Source organism: Peromyscus maniculatus, chromosome 18 (assembly GCF_049852395.1).
Source record: "Peromyscus maniculatus bairdii isolate BWxNUB_F1_BW_parent chromosome 18, HU_Pman_BW_mat_3.1, whole genome shotgun sequence".
Classification (NCBI taxonomy): Eukaryota; Metazoa; Chordata; class Mammalia; order Rodentia; family Cricetidae; genus Peromyscus; species Peromyscus maniculatus.
In genome coordinates this window covers 41206726-41220358 of record NC_134869.1, presented here as the reverse complement: position 1 = coordinate 41220358, position 13633 = coordinate 41206726, and the positions used below count along the sequence as shown (strand labels likewise).

Sequence of the window (13633 nt, the reverse complement as noted above, 5' to 3'; positions counted from 1 at the left end):
AAGGACATTTGCCAAAATCTATCCTTGCGATTTTTGCCTTGGTGTTTTTTTTGTTTTGGTTATTTGAACCCAGGACCTAGCACTTGCTATTCAAGCATTCTACCACTGAGCTAAATCCCCAGCCCCACAAAATCCATTCTAACGCGTACACTCATTTGCAATAGTAGTGTTTTGTTTTGTTTTTGAGACAGGGTCTCCTGTAGCCCACATAGCCAAGGATTATCTTGAAGTTCAGATCCACCTGCCTCCACCTCCTGCACGCTGGGATTACAGGACTGTGCCATCATGCCTGGCTGTATGTGATGCTAGGAAATGAACCCAGGACTCCATGCATGCTAAGCAAGTACTCTGCCACCTGAGCTGGCTGCATCCTCAGCCCTAGGATGGAAGTTTTGATGTGTAACAACATTTCGCTCTGGGTAATGCTCAGCCAACTAAACGAACATCCCTCCTCTCCAAGTGGAGTCTCGTAACCGCAGGGAAGGATGTAGGTAACATGGTGATTCCTCACAATTTGTTCATCTGTGGTAGAAGGAAGAGTTATATACCTAGCTAAGGTGGAAATATGGCCTTAAAAACTGTAAGCTTTCCTATTAGTTTCCTCCAATGAGTCAATTTTAGTTTAATGACTCATCAAGCTTCTTTTCTTAGCATACTGATGAAATTTTATCAAGACTGTAATTCTGAGTTGTTGAGAGGTGGCTATGCTCAAAGTCTCTATCAACCTGACAGGAACACATCTTGACATAACAAAGAATAAATACCTCCTTTTGCGAAAGTGACGTCCTGAAATCAGAAGACATAAAGAGAACAGATTATTCTTCGGGCCTTAATTCTTTGGTTGCGGCACTGGTAAGGTAGGAGAACACCATCCCAGGGCAGAGCTTACCATCCAGACTAAAGGCAAGCTGCCTGGGAAATTCTGTTCACCCAAGATGTTAACTCCATATGGAGTTGCAACAAGCCGTCAGGCCACAAGTTCAAACTCGGAGGGACATGGCTGAGAGAAGTACAAAAGTATGTGTCTGTGGGCTTTGCCATTAATCATGACACGATAAGGGTGTAAGGTTAAATCTTTCAATTTACGCCTAAAACAGAGTGCCTGACACCTCATCAGGATCAATTCCTGTGGGGCTGGAATGCGAGCCCGTTGTCTCTGGCAGTCGCTGACTCCTAATACATGGTTAGGTGTGGATTAAAATACCCTGTCCCCAAGAGGAAAAAAACGTCAGAGAGGTTCATGCAGAGGGAGAGGTTACGTAATGCGAAGGCCAGCGGCAACCAAGGGGATCCGATTTTTGAGACTGTATTCTTACATAACATCTGAAGGCCATTTAAGGAGACATGCAAAGCGAAAGTACCTGTACACCAGACTGATTGCTGTGTAAAGAACAGCAAAAACAATAAATTCCCTGTACAGTAGCTTGTAGATACTGCCTCTCCACTTGAGGAGCAACCTATGAAATCCAAAAAAAGTTGCATTTGCTACTTTACTGGAGTAAGTGACAGTCATCTCGGATAGTTTTGTTCTAGAAGAGCAAGAAGACAAAAAACATGGGTGAAAATAACGTTTGATGTCTGCATTGGCATGCACTTTTTTTTTTTTAATAATCAGAGGAGACTAAAGCCGGCAACTAATCAGCCAATCCACCCTTCCTACATTCCTGCACTCCTTTTTACAATTTAGAAGTTGTAGATAGCACCATCTCACCATCTAGAATCTCAGTCCTAGACCTCAGAGCACAGAAGGAGAGGAAGGTGGTCTCAGGAAAGAGTGTTCTTAAAAGCCCCGAAATTTCTGTAATTGATAAGTAGTATTTTAGAGCCTGTAGCGATTGCCCAACAAATAGCGAAACTAACACATGCCATATACTAGACACATTGTAATGCCGCTTCTCAATAGTAGGTGGATTTAGGAAACTGGTTTGCTAAACTGATGTTTTAAAAAACAGTAGCTATACTCGTTGCTTGGGGCCCGTGTCTGCTAAAATACGTAAAGAGGTATTGAGTTCACCTTTAAACTTCCTAAGAGGAAAAAGTTACAGCTCACTTCCTAGAAACCAGGAGCTATTTTAAGGAAGAAGCCAGGCCCTTAGAGCAGCTTGACTGGCCGATTACTCTGGGTGGTCTTACTGGGTAGGATGTGAGTGTCTAAGTGACTCTCTGGATGGATGGATGCACAGTTGGAATTCTGTACCTTCCAAAAAGAGCCCATGTGCTGAGCAACCCTGATGTTAAAATGCTGTATTTTCCCTTTGGAAAGTCCCAGTGAGATGCTTAAAGGTGGTCGACTTTCTTATCAGAGCTGAACAAAAAGAGTTTTTTGTTTGTTTGTTTGTTTGTTTGGCTTTTTTGTTTGTTTGCTTTGTAAGACAGTGGCCTTGAATGTGATACTTAGTCAAGAATGACCTTTGAGCTTTGGATCAACCTTTTGGGTGAGTGCTGGAATTGCAGGACCATGCCACTGTGCCTAGTTTACTAGGTGCTGAGTCTTGTGCATGTGAGGCAGGCACTGTACCAACTGAGCTAGATCCCCAGAGAGTCCATTATTTGGACTCCTTGTACTGGCTCTGTGCCATGGGTGTGGGCAGGATGAGAAGGGAGTCTGGAGCCCGCTTTTCAGGGAGCTCTTTGTTGTGCCATGGCATCCCACTGAGACATGTTCTTTGACTTTGGGATAGATAGCTCAAAGCCGACCTTTGTTTGGAAATCTTGCTCAGCTACTGGCTAGCATATAGGTCCCGTGCGAACAAAGTGAGATTTCTTTACAATATTAACTCCTCTCCAATGGAACTATGAGGCGCTTCTCACAGAGCCACTTAGACTGAGAACGTGTAGTTTTTAGGTCAAATTATAATACACACACACACACACACACACACACACACACCCTAGTATATTTTTCCCATAGAGCAATCTATATCATACATTCCATCACAAGCAAGAGAATGTTTCATTCAAATAGGCAAACATCCAACTGTAATTTGTCTGTTTCCTCTAAGGAATTAAGAGCTGGCAGCTGTCTTCATAACAACAGCAACAAAAATCACTGATTTATCCTCCAAAATTATTGATTTTAATTAGGAAACAAACCAGGGCCTTTTGCCCACGTAAGTGGTGCTACAAAAGAATGGGATGTCTGTCACAAAACCCGCTCTACTTTTTCAGGGCTACCTTGTCTCTTTGCCTAAGGAGAGCACAGTTGACTCGGGAGAGGAGCGCAAATGTCTTCAGTTGCTCTCCAGGCCAACTGTGTTAAGTAACAGACTCTCACCATCTTCCTTTTCTTTCATTTGCTCCTTCACCCTTCTAGGAGGCTGTCACAAACCCTAAGCCCACGGAGCACCAAGGTCACCCACCGTTCAAGTGCGTAAGCTGACTGAGCACTGACCTGTTCCTTTGGAGTCTCCCACGGGAAGGGAAATCTTCAAAATGTCAGTCTCTCCCTGCAGAGGCGTCTTCAGGTCCGTGTGCTCCCGGGTTCCAGGCTTCACGCACGGGACCGTCAGGTTTCCGCCTGGTCTCTGGCTGCTGCGAGGTTCCAGCGCGTCGCGAGTCCAGGGTTAAATGTTTTTCCACTTGCTGAGGCCTGTTTATGCCAGTTTGCCCACTGATGACAGTTATAGCCGGGAACAAACACAAGGGACAGCTGCTGATGCTGCTTTTTTCTAATCTATAATTATAACTCCACCTGCCGCCCAAAGTACCCCTTTGAACGAGAAGTCGGTGGTGACGCGGGGATGTTGGGCCATTTAAGTCCTCTAAGATTCATTTCGACTCTGGCTTGGGATCAAGGAAGAAAGGCCCTTTTCTGCTTAAAAGTTCTGGACATACTCCAGTGGCCAAAGAGGGGGATTAGGGCAGTCTTTTGCGCATGAAATGAAGAATAAATTCTTATGAAGCCATACACTGGGGCAGACAGGAATATAAATAAGAACTAGCTTCATCTGAGAGTAACTGAGACTGTTCCTCCACTAAAAGCAACAAGTGTGTAAGTGCATGCGTGTATGCCTAGGGTGTGTTCATATTTGTGTGCACGTGTGTGGTATGTATGTGGTGTGCATGTGCTTGTGTGTGTGCATCTGTGTCTAGGGTGTGTGTGTTTGCATGTGGTATATGTGCATGGTGTGGTGTGCTTTAGACGTTCGTAGAGAATTATGGTATGTGATGATTTGGCCCAGTGGAAAACCACAACACATGGATTTATTATCTTTTCCCATTGTTAACCAGGAAAACTTTAAGTTATTTGAGTGGTTTCTTTTGGATCAACAGTAATGCAAATTTTCTTTCTTTAAAGGGAATGTTCGTCTGAGTTCCTTAGGTGCTAGAATAATTCGTCGGAGGGTTGTTTTCTGGGACCCTCCCAGCTTCCTAAAGTCACTTATGCGCCTATTATTGCACAATAAAGGGAATGACGAAAAAATATTTGTTTTTATAGAGAAACATGTTGAATAAGAATATCTGAAAAATCAAGACTAGGCTATGCCTGGTGGGTCATGCCTGTAATCTTATCACTTGGAAAGTTGAAGCAGGAGACTGGCCATGAGTTCAAGCCTCGCCTGGGCAACTCAATAAGTTCCAGGACAACCTTGGCTAATAAATGAGATTCTGTCTCAAAAAAACAAAAAACAAACAAAAAAAAAGAAAAACAAAAAAACCAAAAATCAAAAATCCAAAGCCAAACAAACAAACAAACAAAAAAACCCAAGCAAATGGGTAAGCTCTCCTCCCCCCCAAAATTAAGAATATGTAAAAAAAATAATTAACATTTCTAAAGAATTAAGTTGTACGTTTGCATATTTGACCAACTTTGTCAAACTGTAAGTACTTTCGAGACCTAACAGAGTTGTAGGTGTTTTTGACTTTTTTTGTCCTTGTTCTTGTTCCTAACTTCAGGTTGGAGCCCTGTCAATAATAAATATTCATTTAATAATTGTGTGCTGACTGATCCCAGCACTGGGGCTCCAGTAACAGATAGTGGGTATTATTACTGTTGGATGATCACTTTTCTCCACTATTTCACAGCTGTGAGCACCTGGGGGGGAATTTGTGAACATACAGAATGCATACACACAGTATTTCACATCTTCTATCTGAAAGGACCAAGCAGACACTGTAACAGGCTGCTCAGTCTTCTCTCCGAGATCAGGCCTCAATTTCAGTTTCCTGAGACTTGAGCAAGCAGTTTCCGGGAAGGCCATGAACAAAGGACAATTAATCACTGATGCCTCTGCTAGCAGGGACAGGGAGATAGCATGCACCAAGCTGGGGCCACTGAGGCAGCCCCCACAGTCAGTACGCGCTGGGCCAGCCAGCCTCCACAGCAGCTCAAGGACAAAGCCTGGGACTTGTCCAGGCCTGCCCCAAAATGGATAACTGCAACCCCCAACTAACAGTTAGCCAATTAAAAGTTACTAACATGATTGCCACTCGCATAAACCAATCCTGAGTTTGTTCCTAGGAAGTCTGAAGACCTTAAGACCCCACCTACCCCCTATAAAAAAATCCTTGTCCCATTGCTACTCATGAACTCTCCTGCTCTGCTGCTGCATCAGACAGACGGAGGGTCCCGAGTTAACACACAGCAATAAGAAGACTCTGCTTCTGCATCCGATTTGGTCTCTTGATGGTCTTGGGGTGGGTGGGTGGACTCTGGGTACAACAATGTCTGCCTTGTCATGAAAAGTGGTTGGATAGACCCTGCAACTGCATTTACTAAGGTTTTCAAAACTGGTGTACAACAGAGGAATATTGCAGACTCGATACCTCCCCGCTGCATCTCCTACTGGATGTGTGGTGGTCCCCCAAACTCAGCATATCTTGCTGCAGTCGTAACTGAGAACCAGGAGACCAGCGTGCTTTGCCAGGCAGTGTAAGCATTGTTGGTTGGTGTTAGGTAAACGCCATCCGCGTCTCCCACCAGGCTGTTGTTTTTCTGTTACAGAACATCAGGAAAAGATGTGGAAGACCATCCCTGAGTAAATAAGTCACGAGATACAGACGGAGAGACACGACTAAAGTCAAAACTTAAATAAAACAAAGTGCCACGAACAAAGCTTTAAATCTTAAAAACTCATACGGATCGTTTTATACTGTCCATCTGTTTTGCTTTGAGATCGAGCCTCTCAGCGGTCTAGAACTCTCCCAGGCTGGCTGACCAGTGAGCCCCAGGGATCCACACGTCTCCACCTCTCTAGCGCTGGGATTTCAAACAGGAGACACCATACCCAGCATTTTTCATGTGTACGCTTGCGATGGAACTCCAAGCTTCCGAGGCAATCTCTCCGCCGACTGAACCATCTCCCTTACCCACCCGTAACTCATCATTTTCTCAACAACAGAATGTTTGGATTCAGTTGGCTTATGAACTGCTCACAGTGATTCTTATTCCCGTAGGTAAAGTTTTCCTGAGCCCCTTAGGACTCATGCACTATTCCATCTTGGGTTTTTCCCAGTTTGGGGTTTCTCTGATGGCTTCTAAGGCTTTAAACCGGGCAGCTGGTTGGGAAAGCCGCGTAGCACTGCTGGTGTGCAAAGTTTCTGATACACATGCCGTCGGACACGGAACTCTGCCCCATACCAAGCCAGAGGCTGTGGGAAAACCTCCTCAGTCAGGCCCTCTCTTGGATTTCAGGGAGCAACAATGAACCCTGAGAAGGCTGCTGCATTTTACAAAAGTTTCAGCTTTAAATCCAGCGGAGGCTGGATATTTGAGGAGTCATCAGTACCTTCCGAGACTAATTGCCAACTCAACAAAACAGAAATGCATTAGTTCAGGTTCTGAAGGTGATCTCTTCTGAAATGGACACTTTGGAGACTCGGTTCTATTTTAGAAATGAAAGCTCCGAGTCTAGAGAATTATGACTACAGTGCAGAAAAGATATCCTGCGCTCAATAATCAATGACATTTCTTAAGTAGATGGTACCGCTCTGCTCAAACACATTCCAGATTGCTAGAGGAAAAAAAAATAATTACAACTTAGAATCAATTACAAATCAGTTCAAACACACACACACACACACACACACACACACACACGTAAATCCAAGTGTATTGTTAATTGTGAACAGCTATGAAATTCTGTTGCCTGACAATCAGTGTTTGGAAATCATATTATTGTGTGGATAAAGGGAAATTTTACTCTGAAATAAGGGAATAAGCCAGGTGTGGTAGCACAAATACATTGTTTCAGCATTTGGGAGGTGGAGTCCTGAGGGTCAAGGGCCAATTGTCTCGATCACTAAGTGAGTTCAAAGCTAGTCAGGACGACCTGTGACCCTGTTTCAAAAAACAAGTGATGTGGTGGAATATAGGTGGGAAAGAAAAGCTTTGGTTGTTTCCAGTTTCTTTTTTTTCTTTTTCTTTTTCCCCCCCAAGACAGGGTTTCTCTGTGTAGCTTTGCACCTTTCCTGGAACTCACTCTGTAGTCCAGGCTGGCCTTGAACTCACAGAGATCCGCCTGGCTCTGCCTCCCGAGTGTTTCCAGTTTCCTAATTTGGTTGATGGAACATTTTCCAGACATCCTTTAGGTTTTGTAACTCACAATAGCTCCTGAACTGGTAATCTGCTGAGGAGCCTCTTGGATTTGGACTAAGGGGGTCAAAGAGAAACTTTAGGTTTTTGCCTCTTATAAACTATATTTTAAAGGTCACATGCATATTTTAAAAATATTTTATTGGCTTTTTTTTTTTTTTTTTTTTTTTGGTTTTTTGAGACAGGGTTTCTCTGTGTAGCTTTGCGCCTTTCCTGGAACTCACTTGGTAGGCCAGGCTGGACTCGAACTCACAGAGATCCGCCTGGCTCTGCCTCCCGAGTGCTGGGATTAAAGGTGTGCGCCACCGCTGCCCAGCAAGGCTTTTTTTTTTTTTTTTTTTTTTTGGGGGTTTTCGAGACAGGGTTTCTCTGTGTAGCTTTGCGCCTTTCCTGGGACTCACTTGGTAGCCCAGGCTGGCCTCGAACTCACAGAGATCCGCCTGCCTTTGCCTCCCGAGTGCTGGGATTAAAGGCGTGCGCCACCACCGCCCGGCAAGGCTTTTTTTTTTTTTTTTTTTTTTTTTTTTTTAAAGATTTATTTATTTATAATGTATACAGAAGAGGGCGCCAGATCTCATTACAGATGGTTGTGAGCCACCATGTGGTTGCTGGGAATTGAACTCAGGACCTCTGGAAGAGCAGTCAGTGCTCTTAACCTCTGAGCCATCTCTCCAGCCCGGCTTTTTTTTTTTTTTTTTTTTTTATACAATATATTTTGGCTAAATTCTTTCTCCTCCTCCGCAACTTCTCCTAGATTCTCCCGGCATTCAACTTTGTGTTCTGTTTCTCTCTCAGAAAAACTGAAACAAAAAAACCCTTAAAATCAAGACAATGAGCCAGGCAGTGGTGGCGCATGCCTTTAATCCCAGCACTCGGGAGGCAGAGCCAGGCGGATCTCTGTGAGTTCAAGGCCAGCCTGGGCTACCAAGTGAGCTCCAGGAAAGGCGCAAAGCTACACAGAGAAACCCTGTCTCGGGGGAAAAAAAAATCAAGACAATGTAACGAAAGAAAAGCACACCCGAACACACGGGGTCCATTTTGTGTTAGCCCACTCCTCCTGAGCTTGGGTCCTGTCTTGGAGTGTGGCTGACGTATCCAGTCACACTCCATTGGAGAAAACTGATTTTTCCCTTTCCTAGTAGGTATCAATTGCAAATCGCTTCTCGGCCAGGGGTGGGATTTTGTGTCCACCTCCCCTTCTCAGTGCTGGGATTTTGTTCTGTTGCTATGACAAAATATTTGACCAAAGAAAACTGATGGAGGAAGCGTCCATGGTGGCTCACAGTTCCACGGATACAGTCCATCACGGCAGGGGCAGGAAGCAGCTGGTTCATTTCACCCCAGGCAGGAAGTAGAGACGCTGGAACTCAGTTCACTTCTCCTTTTTAGGTGGTCTAGGACCCCAGCCCACGGACCAGTACGTAGTTCTCCTCTCCTCAGTTAACCTGATCTAGAAACTGCCTCCCAGAAACGGCCAGAGATTTGTTTCCGTGGCGATTCTTAATTCCGTGAGGTTGAAACAGTTACCCATCACGTTTTCTAGGCTGATACCTTCAGCTTAACTTAAGCTTCAGCTCAGCTCTGTGGGGGATTGAATAAGAATGGCCCCCATAGGCTTGTACGTTTGAAATCGTGGTCCTCAGTCTAAACTGTTTGGGAAGGGTTAGTGTGCCCTTGTTTAAGGAGGTGTATCACTAGGGGGTATATCACAAGAGTCAAAAGACTTGTAATTCCCAGTCTCTGTCTGTCTGTCTGTCTGTCTGTCTGTCTGTCTGTCTGTCTGTCTCTGTGTCTGTCTGTCTGTCTCTCTCTGCCTATGGATTGAGATGTAGCTACTGCTCCAGCACCATGCCTGTCTACCTCCTGCCATGCTCCCCACCATGAGGGTCATGGACTCTGACCCTCTGAAACTATGAGCCCCCAATAAACGCTTTCTTTGATAAGTTGCCTTGGTCATCATGGTGTCTTGTCATAGCAATAGAAAGACTCAACTTAAGTTTGATATTCCTATGCTTCAGATTGAACCCTGTCTTTTTCCTGAAGCATGTTCCAGCTGCTACTGTGCATTTTCACTGATGGGCGGTGGTGGCGCACGCCTTTAATTCCAGCACTCGGGAGGCAGAGGTAGGCAGATCTCTGTGAGTTCGAGGCCAGCCTGGTCTACAGAGTGAGTTCCAGGACAGGCTCCAAAAGCTATACAGAGAAACCCTGTCTCAAAAAAACAAAAAACAAAACAAACAAACAAACAAAAAAATTCTTTCCTTCCAAAGGCCTCAAACGTGAAGGTTTTTTTTTTCAATGCTCTCTGTACACCACAGTCCAATCTTTTATCAGTTCTGGTTGGGGCCACCTTCAAAATACATTCAGAACTGCCCCCGGCCCTCCCCAACTCTTTTTTCCCCACATGCCTCTAACTCCTGAGAGTTGCCATCTTCATCCTCCTGGGCTCTGCTGGTAGATTTCCAACTGGCTTCCCTGCTTCTGAACTTGCTTCCGACCGTTTCTTTTAACACTCGGCAGAAGAGAATCGGGATTCTTCCCTGCTGACTTCATTAATATATAACACAATTACATGTAAATGTACACTTTGCCCTTGGCAATTCCATTTCCAGGAATCCTAAAGTATACCTACAAATGAGAGGTACAGGGACCCCCCTCAGGGGGCCAAAAGGCAAACTGACTTTGGGTCTTTAACCTGTTACTAGTTAGATGTGTGGTCTCCACTGCTTTGTCACAGGACACGGGATGAGGCTACAAGGCCAGAATGTTTACAGTTAAGAACCGGTTATTTCTGGATCAAACTAGAACTGGTGGGGGGTGAGGTGGCCACCTATATGACAAACAGGCTAGAGGAGACGGTTGCTAAGGAAAAGCCTCACCTCAGAAAACGCCCCAGGGAAGACCCCAGAATCAACCGAGGCGTTAGACAGCCTGTCGGGGGAAATCGGGACTATTGCTCTCAGAGGCGGTTTAAGAGTCACTGACTTTGGAGGTCATGCGGCTGCCCCGAATGCTGTCCGCTCCTCACCAGCTCTGCTGCCGAGAACACCGTGGACGTGGACATGTAAATTGTAGAATACTTGGTAGCAGCGTGAAAGCTGATTTTGTTTTTGGTTGTGAGCCTAGCCTTCAATGGGCTGAGCCATCTTTTCAGCACCAAAGCTGTTTTTGAAAACAACAACAACAAACAAAAAACCCAAAAAACAAAAAACAAACCAGCAACAAGAATCCCACTCTCTTTGCGGGTAGATAGAGAGGGCTTGGTGGTTAAGGGCGCTTACAGGCTTGCAGTGGACCTCAGGTTGGTTCCCAGCACTCTGCAGGGCAAATCACAACCTTTCCATGAGATCTGATGCTCTCTTCTGGCCTCTGTGGGCACTGCATACACATACAGGCAAAATAACGCGAAAGTAAATGAATCTTACACACACACTCACACACACACACACACACACACACACACACACACACACACACACACACGCTCCTCACTGGTATCTACTTATATCTAATGGGCACTAAAATGAGGTGAAAAGTATGGTATGTCTGTCCCCAAATTGTGTCTACCCCTTAAACTTGGGCCACATTCTACTCTTCTCTTCACATTGATCATTGAGAATGTTTTGTCCAAGGCTATAAGGCGGGGTGAGCTGGGCCTGTCTCGGGTTGGAGCTGGTATGCATTTCTTCTACCCTTACCCTGGGGCTTTCTCAGCAGCTCCAGCACCTAGGATCCCTCAACCTCACCGCAAGGTCAGGATGTTTACGCAAGATAATGAGTAATCCAGCAGTTCCTAGGTAAGCTGAATACCCACGAACCTGCAAATCTCAAGGCTAGAATACTTGTGTACAAGGAGGAAAATACCTTTTAAAATCTTGTCCATGACTAACAGACGATTACTCCACTCCAGAAAAAAAAAAAATCAATAAAAGGCTATTGCTGCCTTTGAGAAGCAAGTTGTCTGTTTCTTTGATTGCTGTTAGCTCCCATTTGCTCAGGAGCTGAAGCTCCGATAAAGCTTTGCGCGTCCCGTTCATAATCTGTGGCGCTGTCTCATTTGTATCGTCTCCATGCCATAAGAGCCCACTGTCCAGTGTCAGAATAAAAAAATGCCTATGTGCCAACTTAATTCACCGTAGCATGGTTTGTAATTGCAAAATGTTGGAAAGAACGTGTACCATATTCCCATACGTAGGAGAGTGCTTGACAAAATGGTCCACTAGTTAAATGAGGCACAGGCAGCTGTAAAAAGGAACAGCAAAGATCCTTATAAATCTATATGATTTGCAGGGTATATTGGTCCCTGGGGGCGCGGGGAGGGGGGGGGGGGGAGTGCCCAAAGTCACTTACAGCAAATGGAAGGATCCTTGACGTCATTAGTTACTGGGTAAAAGCAAGACAGAGGGACAAGCACAAGTTGGCTATAAAATGCAAACAAATCTGGACTAGCAGTGCACTGGAAGCTAGGGCATGAGGACCACGAGTTCAAGGCCAGCCTGGACTACAGAGCAAGACCCTGTCTAAAACAAAACAAAACACAACCAAAAAATCAAAGAAACAGGGCTGGAGAGGTGGCTCAGAGGTTAAGAGCACTGACTGCTCTTCCAGAGGTCCTGAGTTCAATTCCCAGCAACCACATGGTGGCTCACAACCATCTGTAATGAGATCTGGCGCCCTCTTCTGGCCTGCAGTCATACATGCTGTATACATAATAAATAAATAAATCTTAAGAAAAATTCTAAAAAAAAAAAGACTGTTAAAAAAAAATCAAAGAAACAAGATAAGTAGAAAACAAGTGTACAAGTGTTGTCGAGGATAGGGAGAAATTTAGATCCTTACACCTTGCTAGTAAGAATTAGAAATGTTGGTACAACCACCGTAGAAAATGAATTGGTGGTTCTTCAGAAGGTTAAAGGATCACGCTATGGCCTGTTGACCAGTGAGGTTCCTTCCATAGACCCCCAAACATTATAGGCTACTGATACTGCTTCTGGTTTCCCTCAAGTTCTTGAGGACCCCAGAGTTCCAAACTGGTACTCACTGGGAAGCTTCATCCATGCTGGCTAGCTTTCACAGTGCTGGAAGGTACTATGTATATTATCAGGCAAGAAAAGTAAACATCAGTCATACCTGCCGTGAACATTGTGACCTACACACGTGACCGGGCTGGCAAGACACGCCCACTGTCGCAACTGTGGCATGGATATCGCGAGAGTAACCAACCACTTTTTGATTGGATTTAAGTCTCACTTTATGAGAGAACACACATACCAACACCATTATCAGGCCAAGAACCTATGGAGAGACAGGTCTTAGGCCCTAGGTGAGAACTTGTGCCTGCAAGTCTGCTAAATGGACAGACTATTAAGCTGAGTCCTGGTGACTTACTGTTAAATACATAGGTCGATGCTTTTTTTCCTCCCACGTTTTTACGGTATGGTTTGTCCCGTCTCCCAACACTCCAAGCAGCCAACTCAATCCTCACTGTCAGCGTGTTGGGTGGCAGAGCCCTTCTGAGTGGCTTAGTGTACTTAGGAGAGAGTCATTAGGAACGCAATCCTGCCTCCTTATGCTTTCTCTCTTGCATGAGTTGGCTTGTCTCTCTGTCACACAGTGTCGTGGCACCAGGGCCCTGGACAGGCTCCAGCATCACACTCTTGAGCTTCCCACCCTCCTGATGGATCTCTTTTCCTATAAAGTCCCCAGTCTGACCTTCTACTAGGGTGACAGAATCTTAGACCGGTCTAAGTCTTACACAGATCAGTTTCTGTTTTCCCTGGAATCACCATTTCTCCAAAGGACCCTGTACTTACTCACTCAGTCCTATGACATGCATAGAGTGGTTACAGAACCGATAACCTCTGGGAAGAACTGACTAGCTAGAGTATAACATTTGTGTGCAGTTTTCTTATGCCTTGAGCATTGGGTTATGTCACCAAAATGTCGCGTCCCAGAGTTGACGGAACGTTGGACCCGTGCCTTTCAAGAGTCAGGGAAAGAAAGGCCATGAAATGTCACAGACAGGAGGAGAGCAAAGAAAATGACGACTGGATCTTGGTCCAGCTAGGATACTTATGAGACAAATGACAAAATTAGATA

At 45.0% G+C, this 13633-nt stretch overlaps 1 protein-coding gene across 3 annotated transcripts in view; it reads right to left on the bottom strand.

Annotated features, from left to right (window-relative positions):
- Positions 1-6973, bottom strand: part of Best3 (bestrophin 3) — a 49353-nt gene extending 42380 nt beyond the window's left edge. Inside the window, exons 1-3 of one of the 3 annotated variants that reach the window (XR_013045561.1) lie at positions 5767-6973; positions 3392-3610; positions 1362-1529 (exon numbers count right to left, since the gene is read on the bottom strand). Coding sequence is in view for 1 of the 3 variants with exons in the window: in XM_076553958.1 (XP_076410073.1) it covers positions 1362-1513 (152 nt within the window). In the remaining 2 variants the exon portion in view is untranslated. Of the gene's footprint in view, positions 1-1361 lie in introns of all 3 variants that reach the window. The other 2 variants (XM_076553958.1, XM_076553957.1) reach the window with 2 other exon arrangements.
- Between the last annotated feature and the right edge of the window lie 6660 nt (positions 6974-13633).